Raw genomic sequence first — 26,619 nt, forward strand, 5'->3', positions numbered from 1 at the left:
AATAAAGTCTGAACTCCTAAACACGATAGGTTTCCAATTCTTTTAATTTCAAGTTATTCTCTTCATCTCAGCATTACCTATTTCCAAAACAAATTGATAGAGAGCTGTACTTCAAATTAATTGCACTATTCTCCACTCAGTTTCAACGGGGTGTTGATTTCAAAGCCCCCAGGAGCCATGTTAAGTGAATCCCATTCAATAAGGCAGCCTAGAAAACATAACAATACTCTCCTGGCTTGCAGCATCTATCCCATCCAGAGATTAAAGCATGAATTTCATCTCTTCTCTAACTTATCTCAGTTCTGTAGAAAGGGTTTCAGAAATACGACTTATTTTGCAAGGGTAATATATTCAGGTGAAAGAAGTAGAGTAAGTGTTAAAATACATACATAAGGGTTAAACATTAGTGCATCTCTTACTGCCCAATTAAACACATGCCATTTCACCATTGAGATGACACATCTGCAAAAGAGAATTTAGGAAAGAAACTTCACAGAATCTTAACACTTGGTTAGGAATTAGTTTCTAGATCAGGAGTCAGCAAATGTTTTCCGAAAAAGGACCAGGCAGTAAATATTTTAGGCTTTGCAGGCTACACAGTTTCTGTTCTACCTACTCACCTCTGCCACTAGAGCTCAAAAGCAGCCACAGATTCTTAAGAAATGGGTGTGGCTGTATTCCAATACAACTTTATCTACAAAAACAGGAAGTGGGTCAAATCTGGTCCACTTCCTGCAGTTTGCTGGCCTCTGTTCTAGATTATTATATAAAAAATAAAGATCGGTAAAATTCTGAAGACTAGGGCAAATACCTCATCAAGGTGTCTCATGATTTAAATGGTCCTTGTAGCCTTATGTGTATTTAACAGGGTGTGTTATCTTAATGGAAAAATCAATTGTTCATTTAGTAGATTTTCTTGTCACAGTCTGCAAAAGTATGAAAAATGATCCTGCAGCATCAAAGAAATGGAAAGATGCTTTAAAAAGAAACAGAAGTATTTTAGATGAGAAACAAGTATAATGATATATAATGATAACCAACCACGATTATAACTAATACATTTTATCATTGGGTAAAATAGGTGATAGGTAGTATGAAACTATAAGATATGAGGAAATTATTTTGTCCTGAAATACTAAAAATTTTAATTGTAAAAATGTTCATAAAATTTAAAATGTTGATTATAATAATTTTTCTCAATAAAAAATTAGTAAAACAATTCTATCTTATTTCCCATTTGGACATTCCTGTTGTTCCCAATTGGCCTCAGGCATGAGATGGATGATTTCACTTCTAAAACCATTGCTTCTAAAGTTCAGAAACTTGATCTTAAAATTTTCCAGAATTTTCATGCCTGAACCACTCATTACATAGAGCTCTAGGAATGACAGATGAACCTAAGTACACAGTAATGTATTACGGAGACAACATTGTAGGACAAACTGTGAAATTTTACATCAGTCTAATATGCAAGAATGTGAAGTTCTTTTCTTTCTTTCTTTCTTTCTTTCTTTCTTTCTTTCTTTCTTTTTTCTTTCTTTTTTTCTTCCTTTCTTTCTTTCTTTTCTTTCTTTTTTTCTTTCTTTCTTTCTTTCTTTCTTTCTTTCTTTCTTTCTTTCTTTCTTTCTTTCTTTTTCTTCCTTCCTTCCTTCCTTCCTTCCTTCCTTCCTTCCTTCCTTCCTTCCTTCCTTCCTTTTTTGTAGGCTCCATGTCCAGTGTGGAGTCCAATGCAGGGCTTGAACTCACAACGCTGAGATAGAAAACGGAGCTGAAATCAAGAGTCAGACACCCAACTGATTGAGCCACCCAGGCGCCCCGAATTTGTTGTCTCTATTTTTTTTTTTAAAGATTTTATTTACTTATTCGACAGAGAGAGAGACAGCCAGCGAGAGAGGGAACACAAGCAGGGGGAGTGGGAGAGGAAGAAACAGGCTCATAGCGGAAGAGCCTGATGTGGGGCTCTATCCCAGAACGCCGGGATCACGCCCTGAGCCGAAGGCAGACGCTTAACCGCTGTGCCACCCAGGCGCCCCCGAATTTGTTGTCTCTTAATAAAAGCTCTTGATGTTAGTTGCAGCTCAGAATCATAATCCAATGCCAATAAGAATAGTTATTTGCAACATGCAGGAACTTTGTTTTGTAGATGAGTTTCAGATGGAAAACTGGGTTCAAGTATCTGATATCTGATATCCAGAATCTTGTCTTTTATACATATGGCAGAGAAGGTGTTATCTCAGTGCTAAAATATCATTAATTTTATTTCCCACTCAGACTTTATTTAATATACATTTGCTTACACCGATGTATTAATCAAATTGAATCATAACATGTGACAGCTTGCTTTTCTACAGTCAATGGTATAGCCTGGGCACTTTTCCATGTCCATAAATATCTCTTGAGAGTTAATTTTTAATGACAGCATATACTCCATTATATGGCTTTATAAAAAATTGACTCAACCTATGTATGAGAATACCCATGTCATTTTAAACCTTATAAAAATATTTATCATCATCCCTTTTGCAATGTGATGGATTAAAACTGATATATCTTACTTTAATGAACATTTCTTCTATTACAGGTCAGGATAAACTTTTAAAACATGTTTATTGACTTTTTATTTCTACATTTTTAAATACTGTATTCATTTATTTTCCCTATTTTATTTGGTTGTTTTTTTTTTTTTTTTTTTTTTTTTTACAGGATTTCTATGAACTAAGAGCACAAAATTCTGTTAAATATATCCCCTGTCTATAATTTGCCATTCTTTTCTAAATATGATTTTTTGGGTCATACAACAGTTCATATTTTTACATTGTGGTGTTTGTTTTTCATACTTTCCTTGCAAGATTTCTTTCTCTGCTTTTTTGCTCAGAAAGGCCTCTACTACTTAGGCATTAACTTTGGCACTACATTTGCCATACTATCTTCTAGTTAGTCCATTATCGCCTTCTTTATTTTACTTCTCTAATCTACTCTACATTTATTTTTGTATATGGTGTGAAGAACAAATCTAAATATACAAATTTTATTAAAACAGCTGGCTGAGAGTCCCAGGATCATTTGTTGAATAGATCTTTTTTAAAATTTTTTTATTTTAAGATTTAGTAAATAGCTAAGACTCATAACAACCCTCATTAGAGATACAAAGTTAACATTCATTATGATTTTGGAAGGTTGAAAAGTAATGATTTTACTACCAAAATGACAAAGTCAGCAAAAACCCAAAGGATATCTTAGGGTTAAACGTTTAGACGGAAATGGGTAAACTTTTTGAATGGGGTGGAAACTGAAGGCGGTATACCGAAACGATTAAAGTTGAGGGATCCCTCTTTTTAAAACCCTGGGATTGCTACATATTACCACACGAAGCCAGGCATCTATGGTCATAGAGCGTCTGTCAACATAGTTTCAGAAGTAATCTGCTCGAGGATTTGAAGAGGAGAGTAGCTGTTGGGGTTTCCTTGGTGCTTTCCCTTCTGTGAGATCTAACCCACACTGCCTTTTGAAGGAAGTGCCAGGATGGAGGATTATTCTTCTCCCAAGTGCACCCCTCAGTCAAGGTTACAAGCACCTAGGCTGAGGACACAACATTTGTTACCCAATACAAGTTATACAGTTAGAGATGAAGTCTTCAGTTTACCAGGCGCTATGAACATTTAAGATCAAACTTATTATCCCAGCATTATGAAGACAATATTTCTTCATTGACTGATCTTAAATATGTCTTTGGCAACTAATCCGAGTCTGGCTGAAAACACATTGTAAAAATTTGGTTCCTTATTTATGAAAGATTTCCAACTCCTTTAGAAACATCATAACTTTTAAAGAAGATAAATGATAATCTGAGGCTGAGGAATGGTAATTGAAGGAAGACTGTTAAGACAATTAAATAGTTTTGTTTTGTTTCTTCCAATTATATATACATGAATAACACCTATATATTAATCAAATTGAATCATAGCATGTGATTCATGTTTTTATTTTAGGAAAGGAAGATTATATTATTGCTAATTATTTCTAAGAATGAAATTAGTAATTTTATAGCTTTTAGAATGTATGGCTGTAAAGTGAGAATTCCATTAAAAAAATGATGTTATTTTCCACCTAACTCACTGTGCAGCTTTGGGGTCTTGTTTCTGGGCATCATATTAGCGCATCCTGAAGAAACTGGGAACACAGCACTTTGTATCACATTAGAAAACTTCCCTTGCCATACCCAACTCCCTTTCTGAATCCAGGCATGAAGCATAATGGAGTCTCTAGACTTGAATTAATAATTAATAACTTGGTTAATAAGTTTCAAACATGCTACTGGGGCACTTTCAGAAAAATAAAACAAAACACTGTCTCACTTAATATGGGAATAATGGGGAAAAGAAAGGGAAGGAAGTCAAGGTTACAGACAGTGTTGGAGCAAGTTAATAGCTGACGTGTTTAAAGAGGGTCAGTTATGTAATTCTCGTCCCAGCCTGGCAATATTCCTCACAAATTATTTGCATTTGACTACTGCAAAAACTTAAGGCTACATTATTTAGTGGAAAGAGCATGAGTTTTAGAATTGTACACATAAAACTGGATTCTGGTCTTGACTCTGTGAGCCATGGCAAGTTATTATTGGAGATGCAGTTTCTGTAAAATCAACCTTCCTTGTAGTTTTGGTGAGAATTTCACAGGATAATATAGATGAAGCACTCTTTCGGCGTCTGACATAGTAGGTGAGCTATTTTATGCTTTTTTACCCTCCATGGCACTTAGCACTGGTCAAAAGTGTTTATTGAAAAAATAAAAAGGCATTGTAACCTAATCTATAACTGAAAATCTATGATATCCTCCGAGTCCTGACCTAGCTTCTTTAGCCATAAAAGCAAAGGATCTTAAACAAAGTGGATTTCTTTTCTCTTTTTGATAAATGAATTTTTTCAGAATCTAAAAATTTCTTGCCCAGCATTCAACTTTACTATCTTGGTACAACAGAAGTGAGAGTTGAATCTTCTGGGAAAGAAAAGAAAAGGAAAAAAAAAAAAAAAAGATTGCTCCTCATGGCTGTGAGCGATTGAAGTGAACAGTCACAAATAAAACTACTGGATGTTTCAGGATTCCAATTTTTGACACCCTTTCTTAAAATCTCTTGACTTCATGCCAAGTGTTATACTTAAATGGCACCTTCAGATGCATGAAAGTGGACAGAGCAGTGACTTTTACTTGGAGGTTGGCTCAGAAAAAGGAACATAAAGACTTATGGGTTTAGGTGTGCTGTGCCTCGGTAAAATGCTATCCTTTCTCCAATAAATTTTTATTCCATGGCGCTCAGATTGATGGCTCCTGGTCTTTCAGAGTTGTCTGCCTTCCTGAGGAACATCAATGATGCATGAATCAAGTCACCTCTGTTCCGCCAAGATAACAAAGTTAGACTCTGGCAAGGAACTAGATATCCCTTGGATGAGCCAACTGTCTCACCAAAAAAAAAAAAAAAAAAAAAAAAAGTCTTTGTCCTAATTTAACTTCTTATGTATAAACAGTTTCAGAATTTTACTTAGAATGCTGAAATTTGCAGAGAAACAGATGAGGATTGTATTTCTAGTCTCTCAGAGAACCATAGCATGAACTTTACCCCCGTTTTGAACGATAAATATTTAGGGAAGGACTATGAGGGATACAAGAGACCATGACATTTGTTACCATCTTTTCACAAAGAGTAACCAATAAACTCATCCAGACAACTACATGTCTCTCTCTCTTCTGTCAGTTTCTCTCATTGCTTAACAGATAAAATGTTTCTAATCACAGTTGTTTTGGGTCCTTGCAAATAATCTTCAGAAAGAATGGCTGGATTAGGAAGGTTAGTATTTCTAACTAGGAAAACCTGCATTAATCACAGGTTTTCAAGTTTTGCCCAGAGTTCAGGGTTTGGTGTCAGAGAGGTCTTCGATGACTGATGTCCTGGGTGAGAAGGAGATGGGAGGGCATGGTTGTGAACCCCCAGCCAGTTCTAATTTTATCTGTTTTGTATTTGGAGTTTCATTTTTCAAAACTGTTTCTCCTGCTTGAGAAGAAAAAGGCTGAAAATCATTTTATTAAGTCATTTGTACACCTCACCCCATTAATTAATCTAAGCTTGTTATCACTATATTTTACAATGTAATTAAATCTTTCAAACAAGTACTTATGAGCTCATTTTAAAACACAATAATATAACATTGACAGGAACTACAAGAAGAGAAGCAAATTTTTTCTTTTTCTCTCTGTATGTCCCTAGAAGATGTAATTTAAGGCATTATGTCAGATAATAGTGCCTGACCAGCAGACCACTGTTTCTTAAAAGATATTTAATGATTTTTTGATAATGCACATTTATTCTTCAAAAGATATTATATTTGTGAAATAACTTTTCTAGGATATGGGTTAAAAAGAGTCACTGTTCCCTTTCATCAATTTACTTTGATTAAAGAACATTATATTTCTCCATTTGTATCTTCAGCTCACGGTATATTCAGTGTCATTTTCTAAAGTCCTAAGAGTGATAATTCTAAGTAAAAGTAAATTGATTTTCGTGGAAACACTTCTAAGACTTCTAGAATTTGCTGCAACGATTTTCTTATTATTTTAAAACTACAGGTGAGACAATTTTGAAATCTATGATCTATCTATATTTATCTATCTATCTATCTATCTATCTATCATCATCTATCTATCTATTGCTGAGTTCAAGTTGCCTCTTGAAGTATAAGTTATAATATCAATGCTTAAAAAATACTATGTATATTTTTAGCAGTGGCTTTTAATATATAAAGCTTTGTTTTCTTTTTAAGTTTTTATTATTCTCTCCTCATTATAAATCTGTGAGCTCACCTGGAAGGGTCTGTTTCTAAGATTGCACGGGCTCCTTCTGCAGATTACTAACAATGTATCAGTAAATTCATTCCACTTTAGGGAATGATTCTGGTCATAGAACAGTGTTCTGCTTCCTTATTTCCTTGCTTTATTCCACATCAGATTTGCCAGGCATATAAAATATCAAATTACTAAATGCTAATTCTATTAGAGTTTTATGCAGCTCATGTGTACAAATGTTCTATGTCTTATTAAAGGCAGCAAAAAAAAAAAAAAGAAGAGAAGGATTTTAAGAATTTGAGTGTGAAGCAATTTTCTGCTTCATAAAATACAGTTAGTGTCACCTTATGTGAACAGAAACACTCCTGGTTACGTGGTTTTTCTCTTCAGATTTGCTTTTAATGAAACTGCCTTAATATTTCAGAGCACACCCCTTTAAGCCAGATTAAAAAATATATTTATAGCAAAAGCTATACGAACATATGCAGAATGATATCTAGACCTGAATCTTCTTCATGTTATTCTCTCCACTCACAAGATCCATCAATTTGATGTCTTCAAAATCTTTTTTAGTATTTATTTTTACACACTATAATGTTAGTTTGACCTGGTCCTTCATTTACTGCCCACTGTTTTCTTAGGGGACGATCATTAGAATTATCTGATTTATCCCAGTGTCCCTGTTACTTCAGTCACATAACCAGATAGTCAATACTTGCTTTCAAGATAATTTATTGAGAATACATATTTTGCTTTTTTCCTCCCATTACAGGTACTTGTTATATGTCCTCCATTGATATGGCAAACTTTTCCTATAAAAGGCCAGATAGTAAATACTTCAGCCTGAGGGCCATATGGTCTCTGTCACAGGAATTCCTTTATGGAGACTAGGTGAGCTAACGTAGGGATTCTAGCTCTGCCTCAGGTCCGGAATACACAAAGGCAGTTAGAAGGATTCCCAGAGTGGTCATTAGGGAACATGACAGTATAACTTAGGAGGAAACCACTACACTTCTGAGAGGGGGAGGAGACAGAAAGATATGGGACATGGGGACAACAGGCCTATGCCTGCTTGTCCCAAGAAAACTGGGCAGGTGGACTTGGGGGGCATATCTGATGCCCACACTTCGCAGGCATCTCTATTTACAAACACTGTGTTCGACTACAGTCAGCCTTTCCGGTCCAGTTTTCTTGTCTATTCCTCTCCTTTCATGTGCATGCTCTTGCTCACTTGGTTATTTTAGACAACCTAAGTTTAAGCTTGCATACTAAAATTTAAAGTCTCTGAAGTATTTTATACCCATGCCTTTGAAATACGGCATCAAGGATTACTGTCTCTTTTCATAGACTGAGTGCATGAGTCTGAGACGGGGCAGAGGTCTATATATACTCTGTCTTTGATAGATGAGTAGAAAACTTGACACAGAAAAAAGTGATACAGGACTAATTCTCCCCTGAGAAATAAACTCTTTATATACTATTTTTGCTGTATACAATTTTAATGGATTACTCAAAAATCTTTTTTTCCCCATTAGAACTCTATGTGCTATTTTTATTACTTTCTCCCAATTCCTGGCTTTTTAAAATTTATTTTTCCTGAGGATTTTGTCTTGCCAATTGTGCACTTTGCAGAAGTATAACCTCAATCATTGTTAAAGGAAACCTTGTATGCATCTTTTACAACAAACTACTCAAATAAGTTTTGAAAGAGATTAGTGTAAATTAGCTTATAAGACTCTTTGGTAGGCAAGGGAAGGGCCATTTCCCCTTTCCTGATGGATATCGACTTTGGATTACTTAGCAAAGCTATGTGTGCTTACATGAGGCATGGAAGCCTAAAGAAGAAATTTCAACCTCAGCATTTCTTTCTTTTTTTTTTTTCTTCATCTCTCCAACCCTCTGTGCTTAAAAAACCTTTTATTTTAAATCCTGGCTCCACCAAGTTCTAGTTTCGTGACCTGGGCTAAGCTCCTCAATCTCTTCATTTCTCATTTCCTTAATCTATGAAACAGGGAACCGAACACTGAGTCTCGGGATGGTCTTTTACAGACCAAAGATTGGATGAGATAAAAAAATGAAAAAACTTTAGTGCAAATGAAGGCTTTCGTGTGACGCCTGACACATAGTAAATACAGAATAAGAGGTAGCTATCAGAATTATGTTAAGCACCTCCACATTAAAGCATTCTCATCCTTAAAACAAACCCCTGTCCTTGTTTTCAAAGCTCATGTGATTCAGAAGCAGCAGTGGCAGAAAATCTGGGCAAAGATAAAATGAACTTGTGCGCTAGCAGAGGGCAGGGGAGGGAGAGACGAATTCTGCTCAGGGCACAGGTCAGTACAAAGGTCTTATCTGGTGGTCGGAGATGTTATTTTAGGAATATAAAGCCTGTGTATTTTTAGGACAGCCTATCATTAGAAATTGTAGCAGCCAAGGTCATGATTCATGGAGAGAATCGTTCCCCCTTGACTGAATTGTCACTGAAGGAAACATTCTAGCGATGAGAGGAAAAAAAAAAAGTGGCCCTCTAGGAAGGGAAAAAAAAATGAGTCTCACTAATCCAGAATTGGCAAATCCCCTTCATAGTAGCCCTTTAGAAAAGGAACATTTGAATGCGAATCTTATTCAACCAATAAATCTTATTTTATCCAGAAACAACCTTCTTTGCTTTCCCTAATAATGGATAACAGCTTAGGCAGATTGCCCTAAAATTATATAAAAAGATGCATCTTTAGAATAACGCTACCTAGATGTTCTTAGAACCAAAGAAACAGGGATGCCTGGGTGGCTCAGTCAGTTAAGCATCTGTCTTCAGTTGCGGTCCTGATCCCAGGATCCTGGGATGGAGTCCCTCATTGAGTCCCGCATCGGGCTCCCTGTGGACACCCCTTGCCCCCCTCTCTCTGTCTCTCATGAATGAATAAATAAAATCTTAAAAAAAAAAAAAGAACCAAAGAAATAACAGGATTATTACACACATTGCTGAATTACTGGTTTTCCTGCCCTTTTCTACCAATGACAGAATTCCTATCATAAAATTTCCCTCAAAACTCCAGGCAAGCTAAGATTGGATCTCTGACTCAGGACTTGACAGTAAATAAACTCTTTAGCATTCAGGAAATTTCATAAAAAATTTAAGTAAAGTAGTAATGTTCAAATCAAGAAATATGACATAGTCATATTTCAACTTTTCTTGGGGGTAGATTTTAGCAGAAAGCAAAAAATCAGAAACTATCCCAATGATGTTTTAACCATTTTCTTACCTAAGTCTTTAAAGAGCTGGCTGGAGTATAAACATTGTATTTTGAATGTCTTTCTACATTTTCACACTAGATTCCCAGCAAAACAAATAATTAAACCATAAACTACTTATTAAAAATTTTCTTCTTTACCATAATGTTAGTCTTTTCAATATGAATATTAATCTAAGGCTCCCTGATACTCAAAAATCGTGTCAATTTTTTTTAACAGGAGGTAACTATGAACTTTGTTTTTTGCTTTTAAATGTTTATTTTCTTGTCCTTTACGGATCATATTTTTTTTCATAATAATTTAGCACTTAGTGTTTTTAAACTGAACAAAATCAATCTCATTCTTGGACAATTAACTTTTAATTATTTCCAGGGGAACTCATTACTATATTAGTGCCAGGAAGCTAAGGGAATGGAACATGTAATTTAGCACTAAAATGCTCCAGTTTCAGATACTCCATCTATGTGTTTGGGTTACGTTTGTTGACGTTTTAGCTTTCCAAATTATAACCATATAAAATGCAGTCACCACAGCTGGTTAGCACATAAGTAAAACTTTAAAATCACTTGGTTAATCTTGAAAAAGCAGCTATAAACAGATGTGATACTAAATAATTCTACAGATTTTATTTCTAGCTTGCCAAATGGTGCTCAGATGGAATGCAAACACAGCATTCGCTGACTGGAAGATCAAAGACAACTTAAAAGAATGCCTGGATATTTCAGGTGGGACTTGGTTATCGGGAGACTTGGCTCAAGCACCTGTTGCTTTTGAGTTTGGAAAAAAAGGAAGTTGGTGCCTATTCTGTATTCACAACCGTCTTCAAAGACTGGCAGATGGCCAGTGGCAAAAAGGAGACAGAGGCCAAAATGCAAAATAGATGATTGACAGATAGATGAAAAGATAGACAAAAACATAGTTCAATACTTTTTTAAAAACGATAGAATTACATGCATTTTATATCCAAAAGGCTAATAAATCCAATTCCATCTCTCCAGAGGAAAGAAATGCAGCCTATATATTCAGAATTGAGAAGGGGCATGTGGGTGGCTCAGTCAGTTAAGCGTCTGACTCTTGGTTCTGGCTCAGGTCGTGATCTTTTGGGTCCTGTTCCCATGGGTCGTGATCTCATGGTCATGAGATCAAGCCCTCCATTGGGCTCCATGCTCAGTGGGGAGTCTGCTTGAAGATTCCCTCCCTCTGCCCCTTCCCCTGTGCACACATACATGGCTCTCTCTCTCTCCCTCTCTCTCAAAATAAATAATCTCAAAAAAAAAAAAGAAAAGAATTGATAATTTTCTGCTCCTGAAAGTTTAACTTCAGAATTTTCTGAGTATCCAAAATTTCTTAGTAAATTTTAACACATATATTTCCTTTCATTGTCTTAAAAATATATATGTTTGTCAATTGAATCAGTATAGGTAATATGTACATGTGATAAAAATTCAAACTCTTCAAAAGGAAATATGATGAAATGGTAATAATCTCTCTTTATGCCAATTTCCAATTCATGGCAGTTTCCCCAAAGGTCAACCCTGTTACTAGTATCTTATGGATCTTTACAAAATTATTCTCTATATTAGAGTATACTTCAAAATGCTTTCATGTAATGGATAAAATAACATCATAGCTTATTACACTGTTATAATTAATTCACACAAAAAGAATTAGTATACTTTTGTTAAAGTTAGGCTTGGAATGCTCAAAAGGAAAAAAAAACAGACTTTAATTTTGTATTCTTGAAGACAATTTTGTTTATGCTGTATTTCAGAACAAGCTAATTAACTGAAATGCTAAGATTCTTTATTTAAATTTGAAAGGATTATAAATTGCACTAAAATAAATTCAAATTCAATTTACCTCTTATGAACATTGCACATCTGAAACAATTATTTTGGCTGCATGGAATTTCTAGAAGCACCTCAATTCCTTTAGAACAGTGAATTTCTACTTTCGTAATAGTGATAGAATGAAAATTCAGAAATCAAAGATGTTCCAATGATTTTAACTAGCTAACAATGTTCCCAAATCTCCCTATTTATTTATTACATACACTGTACTTATTCAAAAACTTCTTGCTTTCTTTTATCAACACCTATTTCATTAACTCCTAATAGGTTTTAACAACAAATATTTTTATCTTCAAATATTTTTTTTCTTTATTCCTCTATCCCAAAGTAAGGCTAAGTGTCTCCACACACCTTTGGTGCACTACTGCAGGCTTACAAGACTCTCAGCCCATTGATATAAGATCAGCATTTCCACTGTGCTCGTCTTGGATTACCTAAGGATCCCCAGAAGAGGTTTATTAAAAAGTTCAGTCCCTGGACTCCACTCTGGACCTACTGAATATGAATCCCTTGCTAAGATTCAGAGAATCTGCATTTCAACAGGCTCCTATGGCAATTTTTAACTGTACTAATTGTACAGTTTTTTAAACTGAGATATAATTGAGAAATAATTGAGAACTACTGAACCTAGGGCCACTCAGAATTAAGAAATACGAGAATCACATATATCTAGATGAGATATGTATTGCACATTCGAGGATGTAAAGTCAAAGAGTTTATGGATTTGTCCAAGATCAGTCAGCCAATTGTTGGCTGGGCCATTAGGTATTCAGACATCTAGTCTAATCCACTTAGGACAACAAAACATGACTGCCTCTACTATGCATTTGGGGAATTTTGATTCCTTTTGAGTAACACAGGAATGTGTCCTCACTTCGGAGCTCCTCCTGAACCTTGACTGGCTGGTTCTGCCTGGCACAGAAAGCCCGATACACTTCATAGGAACTCACTGAAGAGAAAGAACCTCATTTGGTCTAGACTTGGGCTACTGGGCTCAGCACTTTCAGACCAGTTTTCAGACGTTTTCAGACCTTATCCATTGCTGCTGAGTATATAATTAAAGATTACTGTTTCTCTGATGCCTTCAATCAGAAATGGTAGCATTCTCTTCTTCCTGTCTATCATGACTAGGCAGCATGAATAGCATTCCAATTAATTTTTCATCGATTAAATAATTTTGTTGGATCTGATATTTCAGTAAGGACATAACTTTCTATCAAAGACAAAAATAGATTGTTAGTTTAAATAGCTTCATATTTTGCATTTAAACCTGACATTCAGTTAATTGAAAATGGTAACATTTTCAGCTATCAAAATATTACTAATCAGTAATTCTAATAGGCAGATAGAGGTGATTTCAACTTGAAAGAAAGTCAGCATACTGAAACATAAATCAACAAAAGTTTATTTAAAACTTAAAGCTTGGTGAGTTCTAAATGTCCATCTGAAATTTGGTTCATTTCCAAGTAGAACTTTATTTTAACCCAATCCATGGAAATAAGCATACAGTTATAATTAATTTTGGATCAGGGCTGCTGGACTTCCCCAATAGCTACTATTTATTAGGTCTGGAATTCACCCCTTCCTTTATGTGAAAGAATCATGTAAATGTGTAGTATACGAGTAACCTTGAATATGAACTTAGGCCATACTCTCAAAAGGGTTATAGGCTATGGCTTTGCCCAGGATATAAAAGGTACATTTAAACAAGTATAATTATACCCTGCTGATTAATCTTAATTTTACAAATTTCAGAGTGGGCCACATATTCCAAGAATACATGGAGTGTCATTCAACAATTGTGGGTTTTCTGATCCTATCTTTTCAGGCTTAAAATCTTGGACTAACTTAAGACTTACAACTAAATCAGCCTAACAATGCTTTATACGGCCCTGTGAGGATTACAGTGGAGTTGCACCTTACTTGAGGGCTAGATATGGAAGTGAGTAAGTAGGTAGAAATCATACCGCGTCAAAATATGTTTGGAATTCCCTTAGTACAGCCCTTTCAGAAGCCTGCCACTCTTTTAATAAAACCACTTTTCCCTCCAATGTCACTGTGACATTGGATTTTGGCTGATCCTAGATGAAGTTGTTGGCTTTATTTTAGGATCATGTGGTATGAAAAATGTCTGATGTTTCCTTAAACCCTAAAGTCACATTCAATCCTGCCAATGTGCTTATGTGTTTAGGGGTACATCGAAATAAACCTGAAGGAGATAGGTATAGTTGAGTCTCCTTGGTGCTCTTATTCAGAAGCATAAGATTACTGATTGGGGAAATGTTGGATTGGCTGCATTATTTAAATTTGTTCTCTTCATTTCTCTTTCCACCCAAACTTAGGTAGTTTAATTTCTATAAGCTAAATGAGCATATGATAATGAGTACATTCTATCTTAAAAAATTGAGCTGTGCCTATATAAAAAGAGTTTTTCATCCTTTATATAGGTTGATAATACATTTTGTATCATTAATGAATTATTAGCCACTATTTCTGACTTTATACACTTCAAAATTTTTGCATGTGTAATACCATGACACTTTTTTTCCCTATCTTTCTTTTTGTTACTGCAAAGAAATCCAGTTCATTCAGTGGAGAATAACAGCCTTGAACATGGTATGTTCAAGGAAATGCAATAGAAATAACAGGTCGAAACAAATATAGAGCAGTTATCCAAAAGCATTTTTCCCTCATCTCGTATCTTCTTAAGTAAATAGGTGATACTAGTATCCAGTAGCTACATGTCTCTACCATTAGTAGGGGTTTCCCTATTCTACTTATTCTTTTGATGGGTGGAATCAAAGAAAGTATTTACTCCCAAATTTTTACATGTAGTCCTATGACCATGACCAGAGCTAAGTAAATAAGAGGTGGAAATTTCTCTAAAAGTGAGACACCAAGAGACTGACTCCCCTGTATTCAACCTGCTTAATTATAAATGTTGACATTTAATGTTAAACATCAACTTAGTCCTTTCTATAGCCCTATGGCTGATACCAACAAAGCCAATGCATGGGAACAGCCAAAGTGGCCAATTAGAATTCTCATGAAAGTGCAAATTTCTGGCCTGGATCATCTGCATGACCAGTCCAACTGGATGTGTTGGGCGCCTACATTGGTCTAGGCATAGTGTTAGGTGCTGTGGAAGACACTAAAACGAGTAAGACTACATCTCTGCTCTTGAATTTATGTTCTCTCGTTTCTCCTTTGTTGATTCCTCTTTTTGTCTTCAACTCCATGTGGCAAAAATTCAACTTCTACACAAGAGTACATAATAAAAAGTAAGACTCATCCTCATGCCTGTCTCCAGAGACAAATACTGTTTCCCCCAGAGACAAATATTGTTATCAATCCCGTATGTATCTTTTCATAGGTAGTCTCTGTCTATACAGACATGTATACAAATATATTTTAAAATAATTTTATATAATGAAAAATTAGCATCAGACTTCATTATGCCACGACAGAAGCTAGCTCCTACAATCTCGTCTATTTTCAATTTACACTCCCTCCATAGCTGATCTCACTCAGCCCCATGAATTTAAATACTATCTATATGATAATGACTCTCCAATCTGAAAGTCCAGCCACAACCTCTTCCCGAAATTTCTAGTTTATATATTCCCACCTACTCAACACTTTCACTTGAAGTCTGATAGACATCTCAAACTGAACTTGTCCCCAACTAAGTTCTTTATTTCCCTCCACCCCAGACTCTGTTTCTTGTGCCATCCTACTCAAAAAATGAGTGCCAGCATCCGTCCAAATTACTCAAATAAAAATCTAGAAAGCAGCCTTGATTCTTCTTTCCTTCTACCTTCACTTTTAATCCATTAGTAAGTAATTTGTCTCCTTCCCAAAATATCTCACATTCATTCATCTCTCCTGATCCCCATAATTATCATCCTTGACCAAGCAGCTGTCATTCCTCCTGTAGACTACTGCATACACTCTCCACTATTCTCTTCCTTTTCAATCTTTCTACACACACACACACACATACACACACACACACACACACACACACACACAACTATTCTCCTGGGACAGCCAGGGTTTCATTTTTAATATTTTTAAAGTAAACTCTATACCATACAAGGGGCTCAAACTGATGACCCAAAGATCAAGAATCACGTGCTCTACCCACTGAGCCACCCGGGCACCCTCAGAGTTTAATTTTTAATATATAATGAAATCACAACACTCCTCTGCTTAAGTTCTTTCAGAATCTAAAGGCTTCCCATCACCCTGAGAATAAATAAAACACTTCCTGACTTACAAAGCCATCTGTGTCTTGGTACTTTGCAACCTGCCGGACCTCATTTGATACCATTCTCTCTTCAGGCTCAACCCTCAATGCTCCCAACTCACTGCACTTCTTCCTTTCATCATCAGATCAAGCTTGAACCCACTATAGGGCCACTGCACTTGCCAGTTCCTTTGAAATACTCTTTGCCTTCACCTTGCTAGATGTAGCTGGTTCTCAATCATTCAGCTCTAAGAGTCACTTCCTCCAAGAAGCCTTTCTTGGCCACCCACTCCTCAGCAATCACTGGCTTTTTCAAACTCAACAGATCACTCATCATCAACTGATTTTTTGCTTGCTTAATTATTAATTTGTTTGTTTTCTAGCTTGGTAAGCTAAACTCTAAGTTCCGTGAGAGCTTTGGCTTTAATACCTGATTATTGTTGGAACTATCACAGTGTTTATACTAGTGCTTGCTATTTAGATTAGTGCAGAAAGTATTCAATAAACTTTTAAATATATGAATGAGTGAATGAATACTTTAAGAGTCTATACGTATACATACACCTATACACACACACACACACACACACACACACACACGTGTATATATATAGAGAGAGCCTGCATGCAAATGTGTACAAAGGTGGGGGAGGGCAAGGAGGAGGGGCAGAGGGAGAGAGAGAATCCTAAGCAGGCTCCATGCTCAGTGTGGAACCTGATGCAGGTCTTGATCTCAGACTCTGAGATCAGGACCTGAGCTGAAATCAAGAGATGGATGCTTAACTGACTGAGCCACCCAGGAGCCCTGAGCCAAAATATACTTTCAATTAAAAAACAGACTTTCAGATGATGAAGGCTAATGAAACCAAGTTCCCTTAAAAAAGGCTAGGTTGCTTAAGCATGTTACCAACAAATAAACTCCTATTATTCTTATCAGTTTTGCTACATTTTCCCTTATAATGTTTGTTTTATTTCTTTTGCCATAGCACTCATCACTGCCAACTCTATTTTCTGCATGTCTATTTGCTTAAATTCTTTCTCTTCATACTAGAAATGTAAGCTCCATGAGGGAAGTTTGTTTACCATTGAATTCATAATCTAGGATAGTAACCTGAACACAAAGACTCTGAGAAATTTTTGTTGAATGAGTGAAAATAGAAGGTATGATAGTGGTTGACTCAGGTCCTCTCAATTTTCAGTGAAGAAACAAAAGCATTCTTACCTATAAGTAATAGGCCACCTATCGTAAGTAACATTTTTGATCATGGATCTCATTAAATGTTCTATAACTCAAATTCCTTTAGACCTTGGATCAGCCATTAAAAACATTTTGCCTTAGTTTTTGCTTCCTGAAAAATAGGAATTAAAGGAAATAAACAAGCCAATTAAAATTATCTTATCTTTTTAAAGCAAGCCCAACTTGAGAGTTCAATAATCACCACCAACTGATTATCATTCAGGGGTAAATGAGCACAAAGGAGAAAGTAAAAAGGATGGAAGAAAAAAATCTGAGAGGCAATTTTTGTGCTGCTTAGGATAAGACTCCTCTTGTTTTATTGAACTTGTTAATAAAAGCTCTAAAGTCTGGGGAAATGCTTCTGGGCAGCCAAAGCAAAGTTTTGAAGCTCACAGGTCTAAGGAGAAATTAATGAAATGCAGTGGGGAAATTAAATTGAACAAAAGTGCAATGAGCCATAGTTAAACCAATTAATTAAGCAGGTTTTGATATGTATATAACTGAGTTGCTGAAGAATTAAAAATAAATCTAAGATTTTAAACCAGTGTTTGGTATTCAGCAAAACACCAAATGGTAACATGCAGAAAACTTGTAGTTTTTAAAGTAATGTTCTTTGGTGAATTCCTTCCCTATTCATATGCATCACCACTTTCCCTTTTTCAATTAACCTTTTTAAAACAACGATGCTTTCAATAATCCACAAAAGTCTTATGCTTTGCTTGATTCTCTTCTGCATTCTTTTTATGCCAATTTCAGAACCATGCAATTTTCTTGCAGCCTCAATTACAAAAATATTTATTTTTCAGTAGTATGTCTACTACTTTTCAGGAAGCAATAAAGATTAACTTGCTTAGTGCATCTGCAGCCCGGCAGGTGTGAGGCAGGACAGGTGAGGTATCAAGACCACAGGCTGGAAGTCACATAGATCTAGTTTCAGTTCAAACTTATCACTTAAATTCTTTGGCACAATGTCTGGCAGAGAAATCTCTCGATAAAACAGAAATATTAATATAATGCCATTTGCACAATGCAAAATTGCTTGTTTTAGAACTTAAAACATATATTTAAACATATATAAACATATGTTTATTTTCAGCAAAAATATTTTTAAAAAATAATGAAATGGTTGGTGAAAGACAGGTAGTGTCCCAAACCTTCATTGAAAACAATATTATTTCAGTTGAGAACTGTTCTAATGGTAATCTGGCTAGAGGGGGGCTACCTCTCCTGGTTTTCCTTGGACTCTCCTAGCTTCAGCACTGAAAGTCTCTCATCCACAGAAACCCTTAGTTCCCAGACAAATCTAATCATGATTCCTTCATTTGGAACCTAATGATGATTCATTCATTCATTCATTCATTCATTCATTCATTCATTCATTTTTCTGCAGTCCAAGGTACATTCTTAGGTTCTGGAGATATAAAGACCAATCACCCTTAGTAAAGCCACAGTCTAGCAAAGGAGACAGACAAATGAACAAGTGTCCACGAGACCTAAGGTGACTGCTGATGATGGAATTTTGCCCAGGATACCGAGAAACACAGGGGTTGGGCACCTCACACAGACTTGTGGTTTAGGGGGACTTAAAGGAGGTGACCACAGAAAGGGAACTTGAATTGGGGGCACACCTTAAGCCAGGGCCTTCCACTTAATTCTTTTGGGAGTTTCTCATGTGTGAGCTCAGTATTACTTAACTAAACATATTAAAGTGCCATCTCCTGAGACACCTTTTGGCTGTCATCTAAACCGATTTTGCATAACTTCCAATATGCATGTAATCTTTATGGAATGTCAACAATATATGAATATAAATGTCCACAAACTCTCATTTGCAAAGCTGTTCTTTCCACTCCAGAGATACAGGAAAGTTAAAATCTACTTTTAAGAATGTTAATCTCCTGCTTGCTTTTTCATTCTCTGACATTCATGGCACAAAGGAAATTATTGGAACAGGTTGCACTGAAAACAAAACAAAGGTTATAATAAATAATGTTGTTCTAGCCACAATACTGTACTGGTTGCCCCAAAGTTAGCAAGTTAAACATGTTTCCCAAAGCTTGTTATCAGAGAATTGGCATTCTATTCTTCATACTTCAATAATGTTTCAAGTATTCCCGAACAGGCCTCTGTCATTAGAGCAAAGGCTGCAGCAAGATGATAAGACAGAGGGTGCTCCTACAACGGGAAGGTCTGATGCAACATACACACACGAGGAGCCTGAAGACTCGGTTCCTCACCTGCAGGGAGAACTTTTCATAGACTGTGAAGGTGGAAGGGGACTTATTCCCAGACAGACTGGAAACTCTATGGGGGAGGCAGGGACCACATCTGTATTATTTGCTGCTGCCTTCCCAGTACTTGGGATAACACCGACGCACAAAATGGTTGAGCAAATAACAAAACACAGTTAAGTCTTCCCTCCGTATTGCCAACAAGTGATCATTCATTCTCTGAGAAACTCTATGGACTAAAAACTCCTCTTTGCCATTCATGAAAAATCAGACCACGCATTCTATTTCTGTAGAGGTCGGTTACTGTCACTTTATTCCCTAACTTTTCTGGACTACATCTCTAACCTTCGCCAGTAACCTTTGAGATACTCACTGGAATTTACTGAGAAGGTGCATGTGACCATGCATACACCGTCCTTGTTAGAGTAATTATATGTCATACCATGTTTTCTGAAGAATATGGGCCAAGAGCATCCATTTATAGACCTATCAATCATGATCACCATCTAGTTTAAGCCCCATAGAGATGATAACTGTATACCAGAAAATTATTTTATTGACTTTGAAGCTCTAATTGTGAGTGATCAAAGGAAAATATTAAAATTCCTTAAAATCCTGAGCATTTTTTTGCCTTTTGGTCATGGGTGTTTTTTTTTTTTTTTAACGTGTATACATCTGTTCATATATACCTAACCAACACAGCTGACACATCTAAAATTCAATGGAAGAGTTAGAAGCAACAAGTCTTTGTAAAAATTTTAAATTTTCTGCATTACTCTTTTTTACCTTTGAAGTTTACTACACCAACTGCAGTTGAAGCCAATCTGAGAGGATACACAGGGGCCACAACCATTAAACTGGAGGCATGCTAGGAAACAGGACAGAATAGGTTTATCAAGACTAATTGGCAGCATGGAGAGAAATTAAAAAAAAAAAAGATTGCTCAACCAAAATTAAAATCACCCACCTACCCCCATATACACACAGGAGCAAGATACTTATGCATCAACAGATCAGATCATTAAATTTTCCACCTAGCCCTGTTCACTTGGTAACTTACTAGGTAACGGGGTCATCTCCACAGCTGAAATATTGGTAATTTTTGACATTTGTAGCTCTACTCGGTGGTATTCATAAATTGTTCTTCTTCGGACATCTGTAAAAACAAAAATAGGAAAAAAAATCTTTCAAGATGTCTTCGCCTATAAAACAAAGTCTGATAATGAATGTAGAATGATACACTTTTCACCCAAGCTGGTTTTAAAATGAAGATTTAAAATAATCAACCCCTGTGAAGAGACTGATTGTAAGAAAGAAATCTGAAAATCATGTACTGATATACCCAGATGTCTTTTTTTTAATCAATGAAGTTTAAATGTCAATTATGGTCCCAGAAACCTCACTTCACGAGCAGGGGCTCCAACCCATTGTTCTCTATGACACACTGACATTTTCTTAATAGATTTGAAGACATTAATAGAAAATGAAGACATTTTCTTAATAGATTTATGTATTTTGAAAGTTTCTGACATAAAATCAAGAAGGTAAGATGACACCATTTCTTTAAAACTAAAGCTAAAGTAGGGGCGCCTGGGTGGCACAGTCGTTAAGCGTCTGCTTTTGGCTCAGGGTGTGATCCTGGCGGTATGGGATCGAGCCCCACATCAGGCTCCTCTGCTGGGAGCCTGCTTCTTCCTCTCCCACTCCGCCTGCTGTGTTCCCTCTCTTGCTGGCTGTCTCTCTCTGTCAAATAAATAAATAAAATCTTAAAAAAAAAACAAAACAAAACCCTTAAAGGTAAAGCTAAAGTAAGTTCTTTAGGAATGGGTAGCAATTAAAATTTTTCACAGCCTAAAAAAATAAATAAAACTCACTGCCTAAATAAAGTTATTTTTTGCCAGAATGTGAGTCTCAGTGCTTTAAAGGTTTAGAATGAAATTTCTTTAATAAAAAAAAAAAAAAACAAACTTAAATCAGCTTAAAAATTTAGTATGGATACTTATTAAATACACAATATCATATCTGAGGAAGGTTAATAATTAGTACTTATATTGCATGAACGAATTTGTAATCATCAGCAAATCCAATAGTACCCCTGAGGAATAGGATAGATTGGAGACTTTGACACGAACTTTAATAATTAAATATCAGATAAACACGGCATTTTATTACAGTCAAGACTGCTGATGAAATATTTTTAAAATCTTCTATTAAAAAAAAGACCTGAGGGGCGACTGGGTGGCACAGCTGTTAAGCGTCTGCCTTCGGCTCAGGGTGTGATCCCAGCGTTACGGGATCAAGCCCCACATCAGGCTCCTCCACTATGAGCCTACTTCTTCCTCTCCCACTCCCCCTGCTTGTGTTCCCTCTCTCGCTGGCTGTCTCTCTCTCTGTCAAATAAATAAATAAAATCTTAAAAAAAAAAAAAAAAAGACCAGAGCCTTATGCTAATGAGTGTGCCTGAATTTGGTAAATGGAAATGGAAACTAATGTTATCAGCATTTTATTTAGCTCTTAAAATGCTTGTGATGACAGGAAGGCATTTCCTGAATACTATCATATCTATTAGGAATTATTTGGGAAGCTATAGTCTATTGAAAAAAATATCATGGTATCTAATCTTGGGAAGTCATACGTCATAGTGGTTGATAGTATATGCTCCTGAACAGTCTTGTGGGGCTCAAATCCCAGTGTTGCTGCTTGGTATCTGTGTGACCCTGGGCTGCTTTGTTAGCCTCTCTGTATCTCAGTTCCCTCATCTATAAAATAGAGACAACAGTACCTATATCACTGAGTTGTTTTGACAACTAAAATGAGATAACAAATGCAAATTGGCTAGAACAATCCCTTTCACACCGCAAGGGCTCAATACATGTTCAATATGGCAACTATAACATCACATTGGTTACATGCTGCAGGTAATGGTCTATTTCTATAGACCTAAACTCACTGAAGTCACACTAAGGCTCTGAAATCAGGCTTCCAGGAATTTGTCTCCCACCTTAGCTTTGAGAAAGTTAAATTTTGACTCAAGTCAGTTGACCCAACAGTGATCTCCTCTAGAACACAGAGCAGGAAGATGGTGTCCAAGAAATAGTGAGCTGTCTTTTGTTAAAAGTGTTCAGGAAACGTAGCTCTATCTACACATCCAGGAGCAACGTCACATCTACTTACACGTATCTCTACTTTTATCCACTCATATCTTTTCACTCATTTCTGATGATGCACCATGAAATTCTACTCTGGAAGAGGAAGGGGGTTGGCCCCAAATGAACTTTTTTGAGGCTTGGGGAGGTTCTAGAGCCATTTGCTGAATATATCTTCAGGTGTATCCGATTGGAAAACACTGCTTAAGAACCATCATCCAATCCATTTATTTTTGGTATAAGGGAAAGATGCATATATAATTTTCAAGGTGTAAACTTTATCAAACACTACAGAAAATCCTAATTTCAAGGTATCTATAAGGTTTCTTGAGGCACATTTTTTTTTTTAAGTTTTAAGGCACACAAAAAGATTACCCAGCTTCTGCTTTGTCTAAGTAATACACCTTCCTCTACTGCTTTCCCTTGTATTTTACTAAATAATTTTGTTCTTGGAAATAAATAAATAACATTAAATAACATGGCTTTGCCATGAGATCCCTGGGCTGGGGGTTTTTGAGTCTCCTTCATATTCAAGTTTGCTTAGTATCTATCATATTCCTAGGTACTTAAAATACTCATTTTCTCTTCATTTCATATTATACTTTGAAAATCTCCAAGTACTGACACGGCTGTGAAGCCTCTGGAAGTTAATTATTGATTATGCATATGGGGTTAAGGGAAAGTGGCCTGTTTTGATATGCTAGTTCCATCACCTGCTCAGACCCCTCCAACGACGGGGAGGACATGCGTTTAACAAAACTAAAATTAATGAGAACGATTTTTGTTTGATGACCTGCCAATTAATGACAGCTTCCAAATGGTCATTTTTGTTGTATTTCAGAGACACCCCTGTCAGAAACAAGTAATTAGGAATGTATTTACTGGGAGCTCCTGCCAATACTAGAAGCTTTCATTTGATTCCAGAAATGTATTTAGCTCATGTGTCTTCTTTAGAAAGTCAGCCAAAATGATGCTGTACCAAGAATTCAGTCTTAGTCGTGCTGATACAGCTTTAAGTGTTTCCTTACAACTTTACAAAACCAAGTTTGACTATAATACCCTTTAGGGGATTTTAAAAATTAAAAAAAAAAATAAACGAAATCTCTGAGCAGACTAATACGTAGAAAATAAAGTTTAGTATCCAAATCTTAAGGTGATACAATTCAAAGAGTGACTAATGAATTACATTTTTTAGAAATTCTGAGCAATATTAACAGGGGGGAACAGAGTGATCATATGGAAACACCAGGAATCCTCTCCAATCAATATTCACTCTGGCCGAAATGAACAGTTTAATGAGTACCCTGTGGCATGTTTAGCCATGATCTAGTTTATTTGCCTGTCTTTAAAGCTAACATTCACATAGAGAATGTGTGAGTAATTTCCTAAATTGGCAGATTCTTCCATTTATATAAATATTTTAATATTGTCTGAAGTGTCAAATAAATGATTTGCTAGCATGCTTCATGACTGGTCCCAAATGGTTATTTCTTTTCGAGTTCCAATGGAGCCCACCACACAGCACCATTCACTGAGAACTCTTTAATGTAAAGAGTGTGTGCTGTGCCCCTGCAAGTTCATTCCCACCATGAAGACTTGGGAAAAAAATAGAGACTCTTGAGAAAACAAAAAAAAGAGAGAGAGAGAGAGAGAGACACCATTATAGCAGTGAATTACAAAAATGTAATCCACTGACTGAAATAGCTGGTTGGCGTTGTTAAGTCAAGCATCTACAAACAAAAGATGCTTTTGCTTCAAATATTTCTTTATTCCTTCTGTAGTTCTAATTCTACTAAATAATAATGTAATTCATGTTGGCTAAGGCAACATAAAATTTAGAGGGCCATGAAGTAATAGTGTGAGCCTCTTAGATTTTTCTTCTCATCGTTCCCTCATTGCTTGTGAAGTTTCAGGCCACTACTAACACCCAAAGGGTCAGATTTCATAAGTTACTTGCGCATGCATAAAGAAAATCAGAAACTTCACCTAAAACCAATCTTCACTTTTCTCCTCCTTCCACATATATTTAGTAAGGGCTTAAACAAGATGCATGTCCTGACTTCCTTCAGTAATCCCTTTGCCCAAGAAGAGAACTAGAACGAGCACTGGGACAGTAAATGGTCAAGCAGTATCTCAGTGGGCTGGTGTGACATATGGATTGCAGGCCTAACGTCATGGTTCCCATTGACCTAGGAACTGTTCCTCTGAACATGGTGCTTCCCCCAGGGGAACACACCTCTTTATTTCTGAGACACATGGGGAGATTTTATAATTTATGTTGGCAATAGCATTAAGTCTCTCTCTCTCTCTCTGTTTTTTTCTGAGAGAAAAGAAGACTGTGACTTTCTTAAATCACAGTGGCTGAAATGCAGTAAGATTTCTTTATTTTAAAATCAAGTTTTTAAAAAGATTTTAGAGCTAAATTATGCAGATGTTTGGCACTTATGTAAGAAAAATCCCCTACATATCCAAGAAACTAAACATCCCATAAAAAAATCCAACTGGAAAAATTAACATGTGGGCATGTTTATAAAGGTATCCAACCAGTCTTAGTTAAAAATAGCAATATTTTCTGTGCAGTAGGGAAGTGTAAATTAAATAGGAATATTCATTATGTAATAGGAAAAATAAAAATAATTAAGGCAAAGGATAGCATAAATTTGAAGGCAAACATGAGAGAGAAAAGTGGGAAATTGAATCAGAGGTCATAATTTAAAATTAAAAAGGCAGATAGACCTTGATAGAAAAATTGTATTTTTCTAGTTAGACTATTTTTGAGAACTATTTTGACTACTTTCCTATTCCTTCTATAGTAAGGTAACCACTGCAAAGATGAACTTTTGATTCACTTTACCGAATAAAATAAAAGCACATTAAGTTGGTTTCTCTTCCTTAGACCAATAAATCCTAGCCTAATAGGTACTCAATAGATATTTATTAAATACATAAATGTTTAAATGTCTTGAATTTTTAATAATGTATTGAAGTCCTTTCTGTGACTTTTAGTATTTTATATTAGAAATAAATTATTAAATATATTGAGAGACACATCTCTGTATTGGTAAAATTTTATTTTATCTGATGTTGGTATAGGATAAAAAGTCAATGAATAAATGAATGAATAGATTTTTAAAAAGCCAATTGAGCCACAAGTCCCTGAAGGAATTGTTTTTCATTCATAGATTCTAAAAAACATTCTGAAATATGTTATGATTAACTAATCTGTGATTTCTAATATCCAGACAATTCTTAAATATTTGGTTCTTTTAAAAAAAATCAAACATATCAAATAGGGTATGTTTGCAATGTATGTATTAAGCAATAGAACGTCACTTTGCATAACACTTTCTATCTTGGAAGAGCTTCATGAAAGGATATTTTATGGGGAAAATGTCATGATTTCTGTTCCTTTTTCCTTTTGTTGAACCTTGAGTGGGCAAGTGCATATGTGGGAACCAAAGTACCTGAGGAAGCTGGGCTGGAAAGAGAAGTAATTTTATCTTCTGTAAAATGAATAATTTTGAAGTGTTTTCCATTTTGCAGACCAAGAAGGTAAGATGACCCAATTTACTAAAGGATTTGTGGATCAGTGTGTCCTTAAATGAATGAAAAGACCCTGATAACTTTGAGACTAACAAGAGAGGCTCAGTTCTTCTAAAAGAGCTTTAGTTGGGTTATGAAAGAAAAAATATCTTCAGTTTGTTCAAGATTATTCATTTCCTCCATAGCTGTCAACATGCTTTTTTTTTTTTTTTTAATTACAGTTGCTAAGTAATTGTAACGGAGGTGTCCTACTAGCCAATCAAAATTACAAATTGTT

At 35.7% G+C, this 26,619-nt stretch overlaps 1 protein-coding gene across 1 annotated transcript in view; it reads right to left on the reverse strand.

The window, feature by feature from the left end:
- Nucleotides 1-26,619, reverse strand: part of PLXDC2 (plexin domain containing 2) — a 435,546-nt gene that overhangs the window by 78,084 nt on the left and 330,843 nt on the right. Inside the window, exons 9-10 of the mRNA XM_040645359.1 lie at nt 20,714-20,809; nt 20,440-20,521 (exon numbers count right to left, since the gene is read on the reverse strand). Coding sequence (XP_040501293.1) covers nt 20,440-20,521; nt 20,714-20,809 — 178 coding nt within the window. The remainder of the gene's footprint in view (nt 1-20,439; nt 20,522-20,713; nt 20,810-26,619) is intronic.

The sequence above is a fragment of the Ursus maritimus genome, unplaced genomic scaffold (assembly GCF_017311325.1).
Source record: "Ursus maritimus isolate PB19 unplaced genomic scaffold, ASM1731132v1 scaffold_31, whole genome shotgun sequence".
NCBI lineage: Eukaryota > Metazoa > Chordata > Mammalia > Carnivora > Ursidae > Ursus > Ursus maritimus.